Source organism: Crinia signifera, chromosome 4 (genome assembly GCF_055691185.1).
Source record: "Crinia signifera chromosome 4, ASM5569118v1, whole genome shotgun sequence".
Classification (NCBI taxonomy): Eukaryota; Metazoa; Chordata; class Amphibia; order Anura; family Myobatrachidae; genus Crinia; species Crinia signifera.
This window is the reverse complement of record NC_139220.1, coordinates 7,093,455-7,115,791: the sequence shown is the minus strand read 5'-3', so window position 1 is coordinate 7,115,791 and position 22,337 is coordinate 7,093,455. Positions and strand designations below refer to the sequence as shown.

General features: G+C 51.6%; 1 protein-coding gene across 2 annotated transcripts; it reads right to left on the bottom strand.

The window, feature by feature from the left end:
- Nucleotides 1-142: 142 nt before the first annotated feature.
- SLC25A18 (solute carrier family 25 member 18) lies at nt 143-22,337 on the bottom strand. 2 transcript variants are annotated; one of them, XM_083180888.1, is made up of 10 exons: nt 22,083-22,337; nt 9,442-9,520; nt 7,223-7,345; nt 5,854-5,909; nt 5,453-5,543; nt 4,309-4,427; nt 2,936-3,092; nt 2,684-2,838; nt 2,239-2,314; nt 143-2,140 (listed from the first exon to the last, which is right to left on the bottom strand). In XM_083180888.1, exons 2-10 carry the CDS (start codon nt 9,456-9,458, stop codon nt 1,999-2,001), a joined length of 936 nt encoding a protein of 311 aa, XP_083037014.1. In that variant the 5' UTR covers nt 9,459-9,520; nt 22,083-22,337; the 3' UTR covers nt 143-1,998. The 2 variants fall into 2 exon arrangements, with proteins under 2 accessions (XP_083037014.1, XP_083037015.1); XM_083180889.1 differs by lacking the exon at nt 22,083-22,337 and adding an exon at nt 21,741-21,878.

Sequence of the window (22,337 nt, the reverse complement as noted above, 5' to 3'; positions counted from 1 at the left end):
ACCTAGTGGAGGCAGCTGGCGTCTCAGGTCTGCCAGCGGTCATCATGAAGGTGGTTAGTAAAAAGGTTCTAATGCATTAATTGTAACCGGGCACAGACTGGCGACCTGCTCTCAATGACAGAGGTGAGGAACCTTCACCTGGTCTAGAAAAAAGAAGGCAACACTTTAATACCGGCGGATCCCAGAACAACATTGTCAGCAAAAAAGAATCATTATCTTAGCGATGTACAAATGATATCATTTCCTCGCCTGTTTCTATCATTGTTAATGAGTGAATAAAAGAGGCCGTGTCATGATGCCAGATAGGAAGCAAATAAAAGGAAGAGGACACTATTGGGGATAACCTATAATTACTAATATTTATCCAACGACAGAGCTTTCTCTCAGTCTGTCCTTGGCTGCTTCTGTTTGTGGGTGCAGTACCCCGCTATGTGAGGTGCAGTTGTAGTTGTCTGGTATATGCACTTGTTGGACAGGATCTGTTTCAGCTTCAGAGGGTGGACGGCAGTACTGATATTGCTGGGAGCACCAATAGCGATGGCTTAGAAGAGTCTGCAATTATATATACAGTAATTGGGAACTAGTGGGCATCACCCTGATTAGACTGGCAGAAAAACCATTTACACCTAGTTGGGCAGTACTAATATCCAAAAATCCCAGGCCATGCAGTACACACTGCCTGCCACAAGATGGCGCTGCTGTGATACTAATGATTGTATAGTATCTGAGGAGCAGAAGAATGACTTTTGTGAGTGACATATTCATCATATACCAAATTATTTAGCAGGAAAATATTGATGTTGTAATTTCTTACTTTAGGAATTATGTGCCAAACGTCTGCCTGTAATTTACAATGCATCACCATTGTCCTCTGGAAAATGTGACCGTTTTTCACTCTTTGTGCACAAACTGTGACCTTTATTTGCAGCCATCCACTAAGCAGGGATTTTAAGGGGTAAATGGTGCCATCTTTGCCCGATTGTCCCCAAACACATGATCTTGTGTTCCTTTATACAGGCGGGAATGCAGAAGTGTAGTCTGGTATTTACGTGGGAGACTGGGCTAAGTGTGCACAGCGGTGGCTGCAGCCCCCATTGATAACTGCTCCTTAGTACATAGGATACCAGCCAGTTACATTGGAGGACAGTGGTATTAATACCTCTGGGAGCTCCGCTAACAATCTTAGCCACTGACACTACAAAAACGGCTCTTTAGTAAATATCCCCCCCAGGGTTCTGACTTGCGCAGCTGCCCACACGGAAGGCCCCCCAAACACACAGGTACTTCCCCAGCTGACATGGCGCCCGGTGGGTGTCTGTGGGCATTCCACACCTGTCTGCCTGATTCCTCCTCACAGGGTGACAAAAGTACGCTTTTGCTTATCCCACTCGCTGTACCGTTCCCGGTAACCTGGGTGGATTAAATAAATCGGGTGATTATCACACACATGGAAAGTGACCGTGGGACGGTTATTTATTCCCACCAGATGGAAATCTCAGGGCCGTTGTGGATCAGCCCGCGGACGGAGTTCCCCATATTTCAGGAGGAATTCAGTAAATACCCCAGATTATTATCTGATGATAATCTGCCACCCTATAATCCGATCAGTTCTCTATGGGTCTAAATGTTTGCTCTAAATTATGTAAAATGATTTACCATCCTACTCAGGATAAAGATGCTTAAAAAGTGTCGGCAGAGTCGGCACAATACAGTAATAAGATACCGGCCCAAGGGCCCCAGTCTGTATTGTTCCTGTTACGCGTAAGGTGCTAGACAGCGCTGCGGCTGCATGGCGCTGAACTCAGGATTTGCGCTGCTAGGTTCCCATGTAACGTCATCTCTGTTCACAGGATTAAACACGGAAGAAGAACCGCCACCGACTGCTATGTTAGAATATGAATCTGTAAGCGTCCCCGTTCTAATTAAAGTCGGGGTCCGGTCATAATCCACGTGCCGAAACGCGTAACCTCTCTCTCCATGTTCTCACTGTCCCAGTATTTATCTCGCATATCCCAGGATATATTCTCCAATGCCGATAAAATAGACCACTTGGGCTATCCCGAAGAGAGGCGCGATGACCAGCGCCCGGCACACCGCCCCCTTCATGAAGGCAGAGGGACCCTCGTTTCTCCAGATCTTCCTGGTGGGAGAGAAGAAGTGGGAGATATGAGATCCTGGCCAGGCCTGGGTGGGTTGGTGTTTTGTAGAGCGTTCCGGCAAACGCCCAGTAGGACTTACCGGGCACAATCGACAATTCCGTTATAAGTGTCTTCACCGACTCCCTTCTTCAGGGTCTGAATCCGAGTCTTCAGGACTAGTGAGAAATTATCCACACAGTTAGTGAGACTGACAGGAGATCTCTGGCAGTTAGGGGTAATGGGGAAGAGAAGGCAAGTAATGAAAACTGTACTGGTAGTGAATTCTGCAGCCAGACTTACTAGCACCGGGGGAGAGAACATTGGTGAATACTATAGGAAGCAGTGTGTTCCCGTTCCCCTCCAAGCACCGTGTTTTACCGTAAAATCCATCTGTGCCCCCATCAACCATTACACGCATTTTATATGGTTGTATTTCCGCCACAATGCTGATACGTTTATGACATCATGGTGACACCGAGGATCATGGAAATAGATTAAAAGATAAAGTGACGGAGACTGAAAAATATATATATAATAGTGCTCACCGTCCAATGGCGTCACTGCCACTGCGGCCACCGACCCAGCGAAGCATCCGGCGAGGAAGGAATGGTAAAATGGAGCCTTATCCTGCGCAGACTTCTGCCCAAGTTTGTTAACATTGGCAAAGAGCGGGAAGTAGATGATGGAGAAGGGGACGTCCCTACGGCACGGAGACCAGTACATTAATATACATACACACATACATACATACATATATACACACATACATATGACAGTAAGGGGCGTCTCCTCCTTACCTGAGCAGTGTGGCCCCCAGCCCCTTGTACACGCCCTGGATCCCCTGCGTGCGCAGTAGGTCCCTCGTGATCAGCAAGGCGGAGGGTTTCTGGGGGGCAGCAGAGGGAGGGTGGGGTGCAGATGCCGGTCCTTCCCCAGGTACAACTCTCTGTGTTGCTAGAGAACAAGGAAACGCAAATAAGGCTATAACGTGACCATTACACTAAATGTGCAGATTTAGGGGCCCATTTATCAACGAGCGATAAACCTCGTGAGGGATAAATATGGTACTCTTTACCTAGCACGGCGCCCACGATTTTGATCGTGGGCATCGCAGGTAAAAAAATCGCGGGCATCGCGGCCATTGAATGCACTAAAAATCGGGTGCGACGCGACCGACGCGATGCCCGCGATTTCCCATAGGGATCAATGTTAAATTTCTCAATTGACCCGATTTTTCCATAGGAAACAATGTTAAATGGCCCACAGAGGCCAAATAGCCACCCTGAAGTGTGAAATGGCCCCCCCCAATTGTTAACGCCACCCCACGATCAACGTAAACCCGAAGCGTGGCGAGCGCAGCGAGCCCGCGAGGGGTGGCGATACGCGTCCTACGACCTTTTCATACCCCTACTATCCACGTCGGCGTGGAGTTGAGAATAGAATAGTGTGGCGAGCGCAGCGAGCCACCGAGCCCGAAGCGTGGCGAGCGGACGCGGATACCTTCACAGGTAAACGCGTCCCTTCGCGGGCTTCACAGGTATCCGCGTCCCCTCGCGGGGCTCGCTGCGCTCGCCACGCTTCGGGCTCGGTGGCTCGCTGCGCTCGCCACACTATTCTATTCTCAACTCCACGCCGACGTGGATAGTGGGGGTATGAAAAGGTCGTAGGACGCGTACCGCCGCCGCTCGCCACGCTTTGGGTTGACGTTGATCGTGGGGTGACGTTAACAATTATGGGGGCCATTTCTCACTTTAGGGTGCCTATTTGGCCTCTGTGGGCCATTTAACATTGTTTGCTATGGAAAAATCGGGTCAATTGAGGCATTGAACAGAAAAATCGGGTCAATTGAGAAATTTAACATTGATCCCTATGGGAAATCGCGGGCATCGCGTCGGTCGCGTCGCATCCGATTTTTTAGTGCATTCAATGCCCGCGATGGCCACGATGGGCTAGGTAAAGAGTACCATAAATATTGTTGGATATATTCCAGCCAATCGGTACGATATCGTCTAAACCAAATGTGTACACCGCGCCGTGCGTTCTGATCGGGATTATAGAGACAATAAATCGCATCGTCTGTACACCCTATTACATGTATATTTGTGAATATCTGGCCCAGCTCTTGCTATGGGGACCCGGTGAATAACCTCAGTCCCGTACCCCTGATTACCCAGGCGTCCTGCGTCCTGCAGTTGGATCTTCAGCATCTCCATGGGCGACGTCACAACCACCTGGCAGGTCCCAGCGCCACATCCAGCCAGCATCTCCCTGACCAGCGTCAGCTGCTTCCTGCAACCACAAGGTGTCCCCAGGTTACTGAGGGTGCAAAACCTTCTATTGGGCACTGTGGCCCTTTTGGGGGGGCGTTGGTCACATATAGGTTGTACAATCAGAAATACTAGGAGCAGCCATCTTGTTCTTGCCGCCAATTTTGTAAATGTTTGAAAGCCAATATTCTGATTTATTTAAATGTACTAGATCACTTAGAAAATGGCCGTACATCCCTCTGTGTGTAGGGCCCATAGCGATGGCGATGTGCGGCCCGTGCGGCGTTATCGCCTGGCGATTAGTACCCAGCGTGCTGGATAAATCTACTTGCTCGCCGGGCAGTGACAGTGATCTCACCGTAGAACACCGGCCCTGACAGATTGCTCAGCACACATCGCTGACCTATCGCTGCGCAGCGCTGAGCATTCTACATTGCTCAGATCACTCTGCGGTGTCGCCCTATTAGTCTATTCTTGTATGTGCTGGACCAGTGGTGTCAAACTCACGGCCCTCCAGCTGTTGTGGAACTACACGTCCCAGCATGCCCTGCCACAGCTTTTATATAATGGATTGCTAGAACTGTGGCAGGGCATGCTGGGACGTGTAGTTCCACAACAGCTGAAGGGCTACGAGTTTGACACCACTGTGCTAGACAGACTATAACAAGCAGGGCCCTGAGGTCATTATACATTCCTTAGTGATTTATGGGGTGCCTGATTAATGCAGCGCAACACCGCCCTCTAGTGACCATATATTATTCTGTAACTTGTAGTAATATGTATTGTATAGAGCTCAGGATCGGTAAATGTTGGACATGGGCAGAAGGTATCGGTCGCTATGCAAATCAAGGTCTATAAATATGAAACCCTTTGGCTGGATCGCTACGCTTGTTGTCAAACATCGCTCTCTGTGGCCACATCCAGTGGCGGATTTAGGGAGGGGGCACCAAGCCACTCAGAATTGTATGTTCTGCTCTGTTTCCCATTCAGTCTATGGCGGCTAAGTGATGTCACACATATTATATACAGTGTATCGGAGGGACTTACCCTTCCTGTGATAACCGGTTCCTGAAGAAGTCATTGGCTGCCAGCTTGATGGCCTTCTCGGGTGTGACCAGGGTGAGGTTGACGGCGGCACCTGGAGATAACGGACATTATCGATATATATTGAACACAAACATCACAGCCCGCTACACGTGTCATCATATTACTGCTGATGTCATCGCCAATGTTTATAAGAGATTTCGGGGCGCTGGCTCAGGGTCATTATAAATCATCTGTAACTGGCTGATGGATCTGACGTATAACCCCAAATTACGCTTTTGATATTACATAAACTAAAGTCCCAAAGTCAGTCATTGATAATACAATATATGAGTCTGTGAGCGCGCAATTCTAACTGCGAACGCATTCACGACTGTAAGTGTAATCCGTCTCCCGGCTCTCACCTCTGTACATTCCAAAGAACCCCTCCGAGCGGATGGTCTTCACCAGGCAGTCAAACCTGTGCGGAGAGACAGAGGCGCCAAATTACTCACCAAATATTATTATGTGTTATTAAATAAATGACATTCACTTTAGAGTTAGTTTTTACCCCACACTGAATGCCCATCGATGGGCTTATAATTCCACAGCACATGCACAGACCATGACGTCACTGAGAGATAGGAAGGGAAGTAACTTGTGTGCCTGGTTTGCTATTTTACCTTTTTGCCCCACCAGCCTTTAAGTGGTGCAGGCTGCCAGGGGCGGAGTTTGCTGTTTGTGGTTAATAAAAGGGAGGACATTTTTATGTGACGTATGATAACTGAATGGCTGAATAATATTCCACTCTCTGGATCTGGTCGTGACAGTTGGTACCTGAGCGGTGGTGGTGGGGGGGGGGAAGGGGGGGTTAGGCTGAGTGGTGGGGGTGGGGGGAAGGGGGGGTTAGGCTGAGTGGTGGTGGGGGGGGGGGGGAGGGGGTGTTAGGCTGAGTGGTGGTGGGGGGGGGGGGGATAGGGGAGGGGCTCAGGCCCATGTCTGTGGGGCAGGGGTTAAAGTGAGTGGGAACAGGGTGGAACTGAGTTCCACCACCTCTAATGGTGAGGTGGAACATTGTAACCTCCACATGCACAGTAATTTTCACAGAAAAGCATTACCACTGGCCCTGTCTCTGCCTAATGGGGGTAGGGAAGGGGGGTAATTAGGTGGCATAGAGAAATAAGTCCCCCCACCTCTGTTTGACCACTTTACGCCCTGCTGTGGGGTATAATGTATGTTTATGAAGCAGATACCCTGTAGGAGGGTTCACCTAGTGGGCATGCCATAGTGTAATACGTATAACCGGGCACTGCCATGTAGTGCTGGGGATGGCTCCAGGGGTGTGGTTGCCAGCATTCCTTCAGTGCTACAATAACAACCGTCTGGCTGCGGTGACGGGTGATTCACTGAGGTGGGGGAGGAACGGGCACCAATCCCACTACATGCACCCACTGGTGCTAAAAAGTCTTTAATGAGTGAGAGGGGCAATAAGTGACCCTCCGTGTGCATTACAGCAGTGGTTCTCAAATTCGGTCCTAAGGACCCCAACAGGTTTCCAGGTCTCCACACAGAGTCACAAGTGACATAATTATCTCCACCTGTGTGTCTTTTAAAATGTGCCAGTGAGTAATGAGTGCACCTGCCGGGTGACCTGGAAAACGTGACTTGTTGGGGGTACTTGAGGACCAAGGTTGAGAACCACTGCATTAAAGGACACGTCCCCAGGACATCACAACCCCCCCCCCCCCTACTATATACATATATATACATATAACATTGTCATCATCTACTTACATCCCCCGGTAGACCCCCTGCCCCTGCTGGTTCTGTAGTCGGGTCTTGGCGAGGTCTATGGGGAATACACAGGTGACGCCCACCAGTCCGGCCACGCCGCCATTTATCAGTTTAGCTGGTAAGCTGCAAAATAGAGACATCCGGATATCATCACCACAGACAGAAAGATGAGTCCAGATATAAGAGACTGACAGGCAGACAGACAGACAGGCAGAGAGACGGGCAGAGTGACGGGTAGAGAGACAGGGAGAGAGACAGGTAGGCAGAGAGACGGGGAGAGATTCACCAAAGACTGGCAGCAAGAGGAGTCCAAATAATAGACTGACAGCTGGACAGACAGGAAGAGAGACAGGGAGAGAGACAGGCAGAGAGACAGGGAGAGAGACGGGCAGAGACGGGGAGAGGGATGAGTAGAGAGACAGGGAGAAAGATGAGTAGAGAGACAGAGAGAGATGAGTAGAGAGACGGGGAGAGAGACAGGGAGAGAGACGGGCAGAGAGACAGGGAGAGACGGGCAGAGAGACAGGGAGAGAGACGGGCAGAGAGACAGGGAGAGAGACAGGGAGAGAGACGGGCAGAGAGACGAGGAGAGAGATGAGTAGAGAGACGGGGAGAGAGATGAGTAGAGAGACAGAGAGAGATGAGTAGAGAGACGGGGAGAGAGACAGGGAGAGAGACGGGCAGAGAGACAGGGAGAGAGACGGGCAGAGAGACAGGGAGAGAGACGGGCAGAGAGACAGGGAGAGAGACGGGGAGAGACGGGCAGAGAGACAGGGAGAGAGACGGGCAGAGAGACAGGGAGAGAGACGGGCAGAGAGACAGGGAGAGAGACGGGCAGAGAGACAAGGAGAGAGACAGGGAGAGAGACAAGGAGAGAGACAGGGAGAGAGATGGGCAGAGAGACAGGGAGAGAGACGGGGAGAGAGATGGGCAGAGAGACAGGGAGAGAGACAAGGAGAGAGACAGGGAGAGAGACAGGGAGAGAGACGGGCAGAGAGACAAGGAGAGAGACAGGGAGAGAGATGGACAGAGAGACAGGGAGAGTGACAGGGAGAGAGATGGGCAGAGAGATGGGCAGAGAGACGGGCAGAGAGACAGGGAGAGAGACGGGCAGAGAGACATAAAGAGAGATAGGCAGAGAGACAAGGAGAGAGACAGGGAGAGTGACGGGCAGAGAGACAGGGAGAGAGACGAGTAGAGAGTCACTGCAGACCAGCAGCAAGATGAGGCAAAATAATAATAAGAGATTGACAGGTGTACAGATGGGAAGAGACAGATACATAGTAACCATTGTAGTAAAAAAAAATGACACCAAGAGAAAACAGTAGTATAGTAGCCAATCCCTATTACCCAATCCCGACACCAATCCCCAACACCAATCCCTATTACCCAATCCCGACACCAATCCCCAACACCAATCCCTATTACCCAATCCACAACGCCAATCCCTATTACCCAATCCCGACACCAATCTCTATTACCCAATCCCCAACACCAATCCCTATTACCCAATCCCCAACACCAATCCCCAACACCAATCCCTATTACCCAATCCCCAACACCAATCCCTATTACCCAATCCCCAACACCAATCCCAATCCCCAACACCAATCCCTATTACCCAATCCCCAACACCAATCCCTATTACCCAATCCTGACACCAATCCCCAACACCAATCCCTATTACCCAATCTCTATTACCCCATCCCCAACGCCAATCCCTATTACCCAATCCCCAACGCCAATCCCTATTACCCAATCCCCAATGCCAATCCCTATTACCCAATCCCCGACACCAATCCCTATTACCCAATCCCGACACCAATCCCTATTACCCAATCCCCGACACCAATCCCTATTACCCAATCCCCGACACCAATCCCTATTACCCAATCCCTGACACCAATCCCTATTACCCAATCCCCAACGCCAATCCCCAACACCAATCCCTATTACCCAATCCCCAACACCAATCCCTATCACCCAATCCCTTATATCAGTAGTAGCCAACTACGGTCCTTGAGAGCTACCAACAGTTCTCATTTTCCAGACAACCTAGCTGCTGCACAGGTGCACTCATTACTGGCTGACACATTATAAATGATGGAGCTAATTACTTCACTTGTGATTCTGTGAGGAGATCTGGAAAACATGCACTGCTGGTAGCTCTCGGGGACTGGAGTTGGCTACCCCTGCCTTATACCTATGGGATTACTGACCTGATCTTCTCAGTCATAGTTGTGCGGTGTGTTGTAGGGTACACCTACAGTTTATCTTTGCCGGTGGTAACCCCCAGCCCTGTAGGAGAAATTACATTATAGCTGCATGTTATGTGGTCATAAATGGAGAAATAATAAATGAAAATGATATCCAACAAACAAATATTCACATCATTATAGCGCTCTTTACTATAACAATGACAGTACTCCTAGTTACTGAGAGTTACTAGTGTTATATTGGACTGCAGTACTTCATACCTGCCAGCAGGTGGCGCTAGCTGTATATACAATATGTGTAGCAGCCAACACTAAGAACAGCGACACCTGCAGGCCGTTAGCGGGACAGCTCCAAATTATAGCTGTAGTATCTCTGATACAGCCTGCAGGGGGCGCAGTTCTTATTGCTGGCAGCCACATATATCCCATTGAACATTGGATTAAATTTATTGTCACAAAACATGATCCCTTCACCTTTATATAGTGTATACTCGCAGAACAGGTAAACCCCGCCCCCATTAGGGTAAATCCAGCGTTTTCATGGGCTGAAAGCTGGGCGCTGTACATAACGCGGCATGTGACACAGCGCTGTACATAACGTGGCATGTGACACGGCGCTGTACATAACGCGGCATGTGACACGGCGCTGTACATAACGCAGCATGTGAGACGAGCTGTACATAACACGGCATGTGACACGGCGCTGTACATAACACGGCATGTGACACGGCACTGTACATAACACGGCATGTGACACGGCGCTGTACATAACCCGGCATGTGACACGGCGCTGTACATAACACGGCATGTGACACGGCGCTGTACATAACGCGGCATGTGATACGGCGCTGTACATAACCCGGCATGTGACACGGCGCTGTACATAACGCGGCATGTGACACGGCGCTGTACATAACGCGGCATGTGACACGGCGCTGTACATAACGCGGCATGTGACACGGCGCTGTACATAACGCGGCATGTGACACGGCGCTGTACATAACGCGGCATGTGACACGGCGCTGTACATAACCCGGCATGTGACACGGCGCTGTACATAACGCGGCATGTGACACGGCGCTGTACATAACGCGGCATGTGACACGGAGCTGTACATAACGCGGCATGTGACACGGCGCTGTACATAACGCGGCATGTGACACGGCGCTGTACATAACGCGGCATGTGACACGGCGCTGTACATAACGCAGCATGTGACACAGCGCTGTACATAACACGGCATGTGACACAGCGCTGTACATAACGCGGCATGTGACACGGCGCTGTACATAACGCGGCATGTGAAACGGCGCTGTACATAACGCGGCATGTGGCACGGCGCTGTACATAATGCGGCATGTGGCACGGCGCTGTACATAACGCGGCATGTGACACGGCGCTGTACATAACACAGCATGTGACACAACGCTGTACATAACGCGGCATGTGACACGGCGCTGTACATAACACAGCATGTGACACAGCGCTGTACATAACACAGCATGTGACACGGCGCTGTACATAACACAGCATGTGACACAGCGCTGTACATAACGCGGCATGTGACACGGGGCTGTACATAACACGGCATGTGACACGGCGCTGTACATAACGCGGCATGTGACACGGGGCTGTACATAACGCGGCATGTGACACGGCGCTGTACATAACCCGGCATGTGACACGGCGCTGTACATAACGCGGCATGTGACACGGCGCTGTACATAACGCGGCATGTGACACGGCGCTGTACATAACGCGGCATGTGACACGGCGCTGTACATAACGCGGCATGTGACACGGGGCTGTACATAACGCGGCATGTGACACGGCGCTGTACATAACGCGGCATGTGACACGGCGCTGTACATAACGCGGCATGTGACACGGCGCTGTACATAACGCGGCATGTGACACAGCGCTGTACATAACGCGGCATGTGACACGGCGCTGTACATAACGCGGCATGTGACACGGCGCTGTACATAACACGGCATGTGACACGGCGCTGTACATAACGTGGCATGTGACACAGCGATGTACATAACGCAGCATGTGACACAGCGCTGTACCTAACGCGGCATGTGACACGGCGCTGTACATAACGCGGCATGTGACACGGCGCTGTACATAACGCGGCATGTGACACAGCGCTGTACATAACACGGCATGTGACACGGAGCTGTACATAACGCGGCATGTGACACGGCGCTGTACATAACGCGGCATGTGACACGGCGCTGTACATAACGCGGCATGTGACACAGCGCTGTACATAACGCGACATGTGACACGGCGCTGTACATAACGCGGCATGTGACACGGCGCTGTACATAACGCGGCATGTGACACGGCGCTGTACATAACGCGGCATGTGACACGGCGCTGTACATAACGCGGCATGAGACACGGCGCTGTACATAACGCGGCATGTGACACGGCGCTGTACATAACGCGGCATGTGACACAGCGATGTACATAACGCGGCATGTGACACGGGGCTGTACATCACGCGGCATGTGACACAGCGCTGTACATAACGCGGCATGTGACACGGCGCTGTACATAACGCGGCATGTGACACAGCGCTGTACATAACGCGGCATGTGACACGGGGCTGTACATAACGCGGCATGTGACACAGCGCTGTACATAACGCGGCATGTGACACGGCGCTGTACATAACGCGGCATGTGACACAGCGCTGTACATAACGCGGCATGTGACACAGCGCTGTACATAACGCGGCATGTGACACGGCGCTGTACATAACGCGGCATGTGACACGGCGCTGTACATAACGCGGCATGTGACACGGCGCTGTACATAACGCGGCATGTGACACAGCGCTGTACATAACGCGGCATGTGACACAGCGATGTACATAACGCGGCATGTGACACGGCGCTGTACATAACGCGGCATGTGACACGGCGCTGTACATAACGCGGCATGTGACACGGCGCTGTACATAACGCGGCATGTGATACATTGCTGTACATAACGTGGCATGTGACACGGCGCTGTACATAACGCGGCATGTGACACGGCGCTGTACATAACGCGGCATGTGATACAGTGGTGTACATAACGCGGCATGTGACACAGCGCTGTACATAACGCGGCATGTGACACGGCGCTGTACATAACGCGGCATGTGACACAGCGCTGTACATAACGCGGCATGTGACACAGCGCTGTACATAACGCGGCATGTGATACGGCGCTGTACATAACGCGGCACGTGATGCGGCATGTGACACAGCGCTGTATCACTCCTGTGCCAACAGGTTTATACCAAATACACACCTGGCATCACTTCCATCACATTTACCCATGAGCCACCTGGAATATCACTTGTGACCTGAAATATCCCCCCCCCCTTTCCTCTGCAGACTTTAGTCCCTGTGGCCCAGTAAATAGCTCAGGTCACAGGTACAGGACGTGCGGGACAATCATGGACTCTGAAGCAATCCAGCAGCCCTGTGTTACAATATTTATGGAGCGCGATAAAACGTATATTTAGATGTATATAGTAGATATTTGGGGTCAGTAGGGTAAATAAAGTATAAGGGGTCCCTAAAATCAGCGTCATGTAGTGTTACAGGGTGTGGGAGCTGCCATGCCGGTTACTCTGCTGAGGTATAGTCAGGTATCTCAGCAATGGAAGGGAGGGAAGAAGAAGATGGTGCTTGGAGCCAGATAAGAATCTGCATGTCCTGGGGCCATTGTCTGCAGATGTCTGTGACTGACAACAGCAGAACACGGCGCAGCGCATTATGCGCATCCTGTGTCAGAGCTGGGTGTGCGGCTACCTGGGACTGGCTGGATGTGCCGCTACCTTGGACTGGCTGGGTGTGCCGCTACCTGGGACTGGCTGGGCGTGCCGCTATGTGGGACTGGCTGGGTGTGCTGCTACCTGGGACTGGCTGGGTGTGCTGCTACCTGGGACTGGCTGGGTGTGCCGCTATCTTGGATGGTCGGGGTGTGCCGTTACCTGGGATGGTCGGGGTGTGCCGTTACCTGGGACTGGCTGGATGTGCCGCTACCTGGGACTGGCTGGGTGTGCCGCTACCTGGGAGTGGCTGGGTGAGCCGATACCTGGGACTGGCTGGGCGAGCCGATACGTGGGACTGGCTGGGTGAGCCGCTACGTGGGACTGGCTGAGCGTGCCGCTACCTGGGACTGGCTGGGCGTGCCGCTATGTGGGACTGGCTGGGTGTGCCGCTACCTGGGACTGGCTGGGTGTGCCGCTTTGTGGGACTGGCTGGGTGTGCCGCTACCTGGAACGGTCGGGGTGTGCCATTACCTGGGACTGGCTGGATGTGCCACTACCTGGGACGGACTGGGTGTGCCGCTACCTGGGACTGGCTGGGTGTGCCGCTACCTGGGACTGGCCGGGTGTGTTGCTACCTGGGACTGGCCGGTGTGCCGTTACCTGGGACTGGCTGGGTGTGCCGCTACCTGGAACGGTCAGGGTGTGCCATTACCTGGGACTGGCTGGATGTGCCACTACCTGGGACGGACTGGGTGTGCCGCTACCTAGGACTGGCTGGGTGTGCCGCTACCTGGGACTGGCTGGGCGAGCCGCTACGTGGGACTGGCTGGGTGTGCCGCTACCTGGGACTGGCTGGGTATCCCGCTACCTGGAACGGTTGGGGTGTGCCATTACCTGGGACTGGCTGTATGTCCCACTACCTGGGACTGGCCGGGTGTGTCGCTACCTGGGACTGGCCGGTGTGCCGTTACCTGGGACTGGCTGGGTGTGCCGCTACCTGGGACTGGCTGGGTGTGCCGCTACGTGGGACTGGCTGGGTGTGCCACTAGCTGGGACTGGCTGAGCGTGCCGCTACCTGGGACTGGCTGGGCGTGCCCCTACGTGGGACTGGCTGGGTGTGCCGCTACCTGGGACTGGCTGGGTGTGCCGCTACCTGGGACTGGCTGGGTGTGCCGCTACGTGGGAATGGCTGGGTGTGCCGCTACCTGGAACGGTTGGGGTGTGCCATTACCTGGGACTGGCTGGATGTGCCGCTACCTGGGACTGACTGGGTGTGCCGCTACCTGGGACTGGCTGGGTGTGCCGCTACCTGGGATGGACGGGGTGTGCCACTACCTGGGACTGGCCGGGTGTGTTGCTACCTGGGACTGGCCGGTGTGCCGTTACCTGGGACTGGCTGGGTGTGCCGCTACCTGGGACTGACTGGGTGTGCCGCTACCTGGGACTGGCTGGGCGTGCCGCTACCTGGGACTGACTGGGTGTGCCGCTACCTGGGACTGGCTGGGCGTGCCGCTACCTGGGAATGGCTGGGTGTGCCGCTACCTGGGACTGACTGGGTGTGCCGCTACCTGGGACTGGCTGGGTGTGCCGCTACCTGGGACTGGCCGGGCGTGCCACTACCTGGGACTAGCTGGATGTGCCGCTACGTGGAACTGGCCGGGCGTGCCACTACCTGGGACTGGCTGAGTGTGGCGCTACCTGGGACTGGCTGGGCGTGCCGCTAACTGGGACTGGCTGAGTGTGCCACTACCTGGGACTGGCTGGGTGTGCCGCTACCTGGACTGGCTGAGTGTGGCGCTTCCTGGGACTGGCTGGGCGTGCCGCTACCTGGGACTGGCTGAGTGTGGCGCTTCCTGGGACTGGCTGGGCGTGCCGCTACCTGGGACTGGCTGAGTGTGGCGCTTCCTGGGACTGGCTGGGCGTGCCGCTACCTGGGACTGGCTGGGCGTGCCGCTACCTGGGACTGACTGGGTGTGCCGCTACCTGGGACTGGCTGAGTGTGCCACTACCTGGGACTGGCTGACTGGCTGGGCGTGCCGCTACCTGGGACTGGCTGGGTGTGCTGCTACCTGGGACTGGCTGAGTGTGGCGCTTCCTGGGACTGGCTGGGCGTGCCGCTACCTGGGACTGACTGGGTGTGCCGCTACCTGGGACTGGCTGAGTGTGCCGCTACCTGGGACTGGCTGAGTGTGCCACTACCTGGGACTGGCTGGGTGTGCCGCTACCTGGGACTGGCTGAGTGTGCCGCTACCTGGGACTGGCTGGGTGTGCCGCTACCTGGGACTGGCTGGGTGTGCCGCTACCTGGGACTGGCTGAGTGTGCCGCTACCTGGGACTGGCTGAGTGTGCCGCTACCTGGGACTGGCTGAGTGTGCCGCTACCTGGGACTGGCTGAGTGTGCCGCTACCTGGGACTGGCTGAGTGTGCCGCTACCTGGGACTGGCTGAGTGTGCCGCTACCTGGGACTGGCTGGGTGTGCCGCTACCTGGGACTGGCTGGGTGTGCCGCTACCTGGGACTGGCTGGGTGTGCCGCTACCTGGGACTGGCTGGGTGTGCCGCTACCTGGGACTGGCTGGGTGTGCCGCTACCTGGGACTGGCTGGGTCGTGCCGCTACCTGGGACTGGCTGGGCGTGCCGCTACCTGGGACTGGCTGGGCGTGCCGCTACCTGGGACTGGCTGGGCGTGCCGCTACCTGGGACTGGCTGGGTCGTGCCGCTACCTGGGACTGGCTGAGTGTGCCGCTACCTGGGACTGGCTGAGTGTGCCGCTACCTGGGACTGGCTGGGTGTGCCGCTACCTGGGATGGCCCAGGCGTGCTCTGGTGCTCAGCGTGACATGGGGAATATTGTGCTATGTGGATGACATCTCAGTCACTATGATTACGACTGGACCGAACCGCGGACGCCAACTTAACGTGCGCCGCTAAGCGCCCTGTCGTAACAGAACACATCAGGCTCAGGCCTACTCGCCGCTCATGGGAACACTGCTGTATTACATGTGACAGCTTTGCGCGTTTTTACGTTGACTGTTCTGTCTTTTGCGTCCTCCGTCTGTGGAGAATGATAAATGGATCCAGCCAATCAGTTTCTCTCATTTGTTTGAAAAAGGACAGTCAGGAGCTGATTGGCTGGAGTACCATGTGATATCCGTACCCAGTGATAACAAAAATATGACTCCATGATAAATCTGCCCCAGGTGTGAATGTCACAAGCGCCGCATGCACCATTTGCAACATTACTAAACGCACCCGCATTTGTGTAGAGTTTATACTTGCATTTACAACAAAGACATCTGATGTCCAGTGTGTGCGAGGCCTCATGTGCTGCCCATGTGTTACACTCATTAGTGTCCCCTCAGATCCTCCTGTCTCACATTCATTGGTGTACACCCAGCTGCCTGTGTGTCACATTTATGTATGTCCCCCCCCCCCACCTCCTCCCGAGACCTGCAGTGCCCCATCAGTTCCCATGTGTCACATTCTTTTCTGTCCCCAGCCTCCTGTCAGATAGTATCTCCTCAGCTTCCTGTGTGTGACATTTATTAGTGTTCCCTCAACTGTGGGCATCATTCACAATGACTGAACGCTCTTACATCACCCAACGGCTTTTCCCGGAAAGTCAAGTTAAACTCATAGTTACATAGTAGTTAAGGCTGAATAATAATCAAGTTCATCCTTCCTTATTAGAGTGCGCGATCTATTTGTTTCATCCCTTATATAACTGACATCTGATTTCATTATATACAGATTTTAATTGTTATTTGTACTCCTGGATGCCTTTGCCCAACAGATGATTGTCCAACCTTATTTTAAAAGAATTTATTGTCTCTGCCGACACCACCTCCCCGTCTGCCGACACTACCTCTCCATCTGCCGTCACCACTTCTCCGGGAAGAGCGTTCCACAATTTTACTGCCCTGATCGTAAAAAAGTTTTTTCTTTTAAGGGTGCGAAATCTTCTCTCCTCTAGTCTAAACTCCTGACCACGTGTCCTACAGTCCTTCCTCAGAGCAAAGAGGGCGCCTGACAATTCCTTATACTGGCCCCTGATATATTTGTACATATTAAGCATGTGTCTCCCCTTAAACATCTCTTTTCTAGCAAAACAATCCCAAATTGGCCAATCTGTCCTCATAATCCGATTTCTACAACCCCTTTATTAGCTTTGTTGCTCTTCTTTGGACTTTTTCCAATTCTATATTGTCTTTTTGTAATGCGTGGCCCAGAATTGTGCTCCATATTCTAGGTCTGGTCTGACCAATGCTTTATACACCATACCTCTTCTTACATGCTAGTATCCTTAGCCTAGCTACGTGACACTGATCACTACACCCCAGTTTGTCGTCTATTTGGACTCCTAGATACTTTTCCAATTCTGATTTACCCAATCCCTCCCCATTTAGGTTATAACTAGCACACTGGTTATGTCTCGCGAGATGCATGACCTTGCATTTATCCACATTGAACCTCATTTTCCACTTTTTTGACCTCTCATCAAGTTTATTTAGATCCCTCTGAAGGGTAGATACCTCCATGTCTGATCTAATTACCCTGCACAGTTTTGTGTCATCAGCAAAGATTGAGACATTACTGTGTATTCCCACTAGGGATGGCCATCGTTGCCATTGCCATCGATGGTTGCCATCGATGGCAATTCTGCAACAGGCCATCGATAGTGCAAAACTATGCAATGGATGACCATCGATATTTTTACATATCTATGGTCATCCATTGTGTTTGATTGATTGGCCTGAGGGCCAATCAAAACACGGGGGTGGGGCTTCGTGGGTGTCAGGGGGCGGAGCTATGCTCAGTGTCCCGGCACTTTGAAAAAAAAAAAGAAAAACATTGTTTTGCTGTTCCATCGATGGCAAAAGTATTCGACATCGGCCATGAACCATCGATGATTTTGAATCATCGATGGTCGATGGCCATCCCTAATTTCCACCCCAATATCATTAATGAATATGTTAAATAAAAGGGGCCCTAGCACCGACCCCTGTGGCCCTCCACTTAGTACTGGTATCATACTTGAAATTGCACCATTTACAACCACTCTCTGTTCTCTATACCGTAGCCAGTTCCCTCCCCATCTACACCCCTTTACTTTACCCCAAGGCCCAGTTCCTCCATTTTATTTATTAACCTCTCATGTGGCACCGCATCAAAAGCCTTGGCAGAATCCAGGAAGACCACGTCTACAGCATTTCCACTGTCTAGGTCAGTGGTTCCCAACCCTGGTCCTCAAGTACCCCCAACAGTGCACGTTTTGCAGGTCTCCGCACAGAATCACAGGTGCTATAAGTAGCTCCACCTGTGGATCTTTTCAAATGTTCCTGAATAATGAATGCACCTGTGCACCTGCCGGGTGACCTGGAAAACGTGCACTGTTGGGGGTACTTGAGGACCAGGGTTGGGAACCACTGGTCTAGGTTGTTGCTGACTTTCTCATAGAAGTTTATTAGATTTGTTTGGCACAAGCGGTTTTTTACAAACCCATGTTGGTTGTTACTGATTGTACTGTGCAGTTCCAAATGTATTTGGATGCCATCCCTTAATATTCCCTCAAATAATTTACCCACTATTGATGTTAAGCTGACAGGTCTGTAATTTGCTGGGTCATCACTTTTTCCTTTTTTGAATATTGGTACTACCTCTGCTATTCTCCAGTCCTTTGGCACCTTACCGGTTGAAAATGATTTCACGAAAATGTAATACAGAGGGGTCGCTAATTCCTCCCTTAATTCCATTAGAATCCTAGGATGAATCCCATCCGGACCTGGGGATTTGTTGGTTTTTATTTTGCGGAGCCTCTTTTTTTAATCTCATCTATAGAGAATACAATACTAAGGTCAAGTTGGCTCGTCCCGTTTATGGCACCAGTGAGTTCCACTGTAGGCTCCTCCCCAGTAAACACTGATAAGAAAAATGTATGTATCAGTTCTGCTTTGTCCTTATCCTTAGTACAGCTATTGCCATTGGTGTCGGTTAAGGGGCCTACAGTATGTCCTCTTATTATTCTTTTGCTGTTTATGTGTTTGAAGAACTTCTTGGGGTTGGTTTTACTCTCCGTGGCTCTGCGCTCTTCGTTTACCTTTTAGCTACTTTTAATTACCACTTTACAAATTAGATTTAATTCTTTGTACTTAATGAGCTCCTCATTATTCCCATTAGCCATTTAAATTCTCTTGTTTTATTGTTTATTGCTGTCCTTACCTTTTTGTCCAACCATGGTGGCTTTTTCCTATTGCTTTTAAACGTATTGATCTTTGGTGTATATTTAGTTGTTAGTGTTTCTAGTGAATGTTTTAGTGTAGCCCATTTCTTTTGGCCAAAGTTGGGAGGTATGGCCTCACCTGCAATGCAACATGGTTTAGCCCATTTACTAAAAAAGCAGCCCTTCGATCAGGTCTGAACCATGGTGAGGGTCGGCGGCAATCAGGCTGTTTACTGAGGTGCTTCTCCATCATGGGTTGGCCCTGTGGTTTGTCAGTGACATAGGGGGAGATGTACTAAGCAGCGAACAGTGATGTTACCCATAGGAACCCATCATTTTATACAAAATACTTGCAGCTGATGGGTTGCTATGGGCAACCAGCTCCACTGCTCAATATGTACCCTCCCCCCCCCCCCACGCTGGCAGTGGATGGGTTAATCTGAGGTACCCCCACTGAACGCTCAGCCGTGCAGGGTACTGAGGGGGGCATTGGTCTCCCACCGACTCCTCCAGTATAAGCAGAACAAAACCGTCACCAAGACGACCTCTGCTGCTCGGCCCGTCGCCATGGAGAGGATTTGGCCGGAGCATCGACCTAAATCTAGACCAGGCCTGAGGCCTTTGTGATAATGCGTCAATACCATGTAATAAGTGGGCTTTAACCCTGTACCTGCCAACCCGGGGCCCTATGTACCACCCTGAGGGGCCATGCAGATACCTGTATATTAGCATTACATATACTTATTGCCCTTGCCTGGGTCATTACATATATTTATTACCCCTGCCTGGGTCATTACATATACGTATTGCCCCTGTCTGGGTCATTACATATACGGTACTTATTGCCCTGGGTCATTATATTGTTCTCCTCATTATCGCTGGCAATATCCGGCACACAATGCTAAGAACCTGTCCCAGAATCATCGACGGTGTCAACTGTTCCTATACTCCACGTTTTCCAAGTTACCTAGCTCGTGCACAGCTGTAGTCATTACTAATGCTGTGTACACACGGGGGAGATATATGGCTGAGCAATATATTGCTCAGTTTCTACTTTACATCAGCGACCAGAGATGGTCGCTGATGAAGAAGAAACTGCCGGGAGGAGCCTGGCAGTGGTAATCAGCTGGTCGCAGGAGCATGTTCCTGCGACCAGCGATCACCACAGGGGCAAAAACGGGAGCGCGTACCCGGCGATATATCGCCGGTGCACACTCCCATTGCGGGCAATTTGGTCGCTCAGCGACCATATTTCCCGCGATTTTGCACAAAATCGCCCCTGTGTGAACGCACCTTGACTGTCACATTTCCCAGATCACCTAGCTGGTGCACAGCTGTAGTCATTACTAACTGTCACATTTCCCAGATCACCTAGCTGGTGCACAGCTGTAGTCATTACTAACTGTCACATTTCCCAGATCACCTAGCTGGTGCACAGCTGTAGTCATTACTAACTGTCACATTTCCCAGATCACCTAGCTGGTGCACAGCTGTAGTCATTACTAACTGTCACATTTTCAAACCTGCTGCATTCATTCCTACTATAGATCCACAGGTTGCCTGGAAAACATGCACCGTTGGTAGATCTTGGCCACCCCAGGGTTAGAGGTTTGACTCTAGAATGGTTTCCTATTTTACTACTGACAACTGCAGAATATCCGAAAAGATGACATGCACTAAGATGGACACAATGGTTGACACATGAAAAGGTCGACATGGGGAATTTGTTTTGGCCATTTACATGCTTTCTGATCCACATAGATTCTGCTCGGGGACGGTGAAATGCCTGAAGCTGCACTGATTGGGGGTCAGAGTCACTAAGGATTCCAGGCCCGACTCAGAGATAACAGGTCTATCAGCTGAACAATTATCAGGCGCCTTTATCGCACAGCCGCTGCAAGGGCATCTGGGAAATCTCTGAATGAGGCCAGGAGGCACCGGGAATACATTGCACCACGTCGGCAAAGTGCTGGGAATTCTGTTCTGTCTCATTATTTGTACTGGGGGTAACCCACACCTTAGGGGGAGATGCTGGAATGGGAATATTAGGGTGCAATTATCAGCTGTACACAGTCCTGGGCCGGCCTGATCCACAGTCAGCCTATAACTGCCACAGGAACTAGTGACATCACTGAGGCACGAGGCACAGTGAGCCATGTCTAGTGAATTATTACCCTGCATACTCCAAATACCAGAGTGTGACAGCCCCACTAATAGTGATAGAGCTGCAGATCTGTAGGGTTCCTATAAACACTCCGGATAGAATACGTACATATATATATATAATTTCCAACCAATCCTTGTTACCTTATGGTTATCAGCACTGCACACAACTGAGAGCGAAATGCGATTTCCCACACAACCTCCTATTTGCACAGAATGAGGAGCACCACGATACGGACCCACGAAGCTTACAATCTAATGCAGGGAAGCTGCCACCCAGACATTCCCTAGCAGCAGTGTTTAGCCTACAAAACCCCTCCCCGTTCCCTGTCCCGGTGCCAGTGAGTGTCATCACCAGAGAAGAATTCCACAAAAAAGGATTTTTGCAGTTGGATCACACAAGTGACCGCACAGATCTATATATATCAGAAGCAAAACACATATATACAGTATATACACATACATACATACATACATATATCTTACCTTCCAGCAAACTTCTTGCGCTTCAGTGTAATCCTTTGCAGACACCGTCGCCTCTGTGGCTGGACCGGGGCCACAAACAAAATAAATGTTCCCCAGAACTAAACAAACTTTCTAAAAGTAACAGGACGGTTGTGATCTGGCCTAGAATCCGATTATCCTCCCATCTGCAGAAGAGGCACAACGGTCCGGCTGTGGGCTCAGGAGCTTACACTCTGCTCCCTGCGCTCTCTCTCCCCACTCCTGTATAAAGTGTTG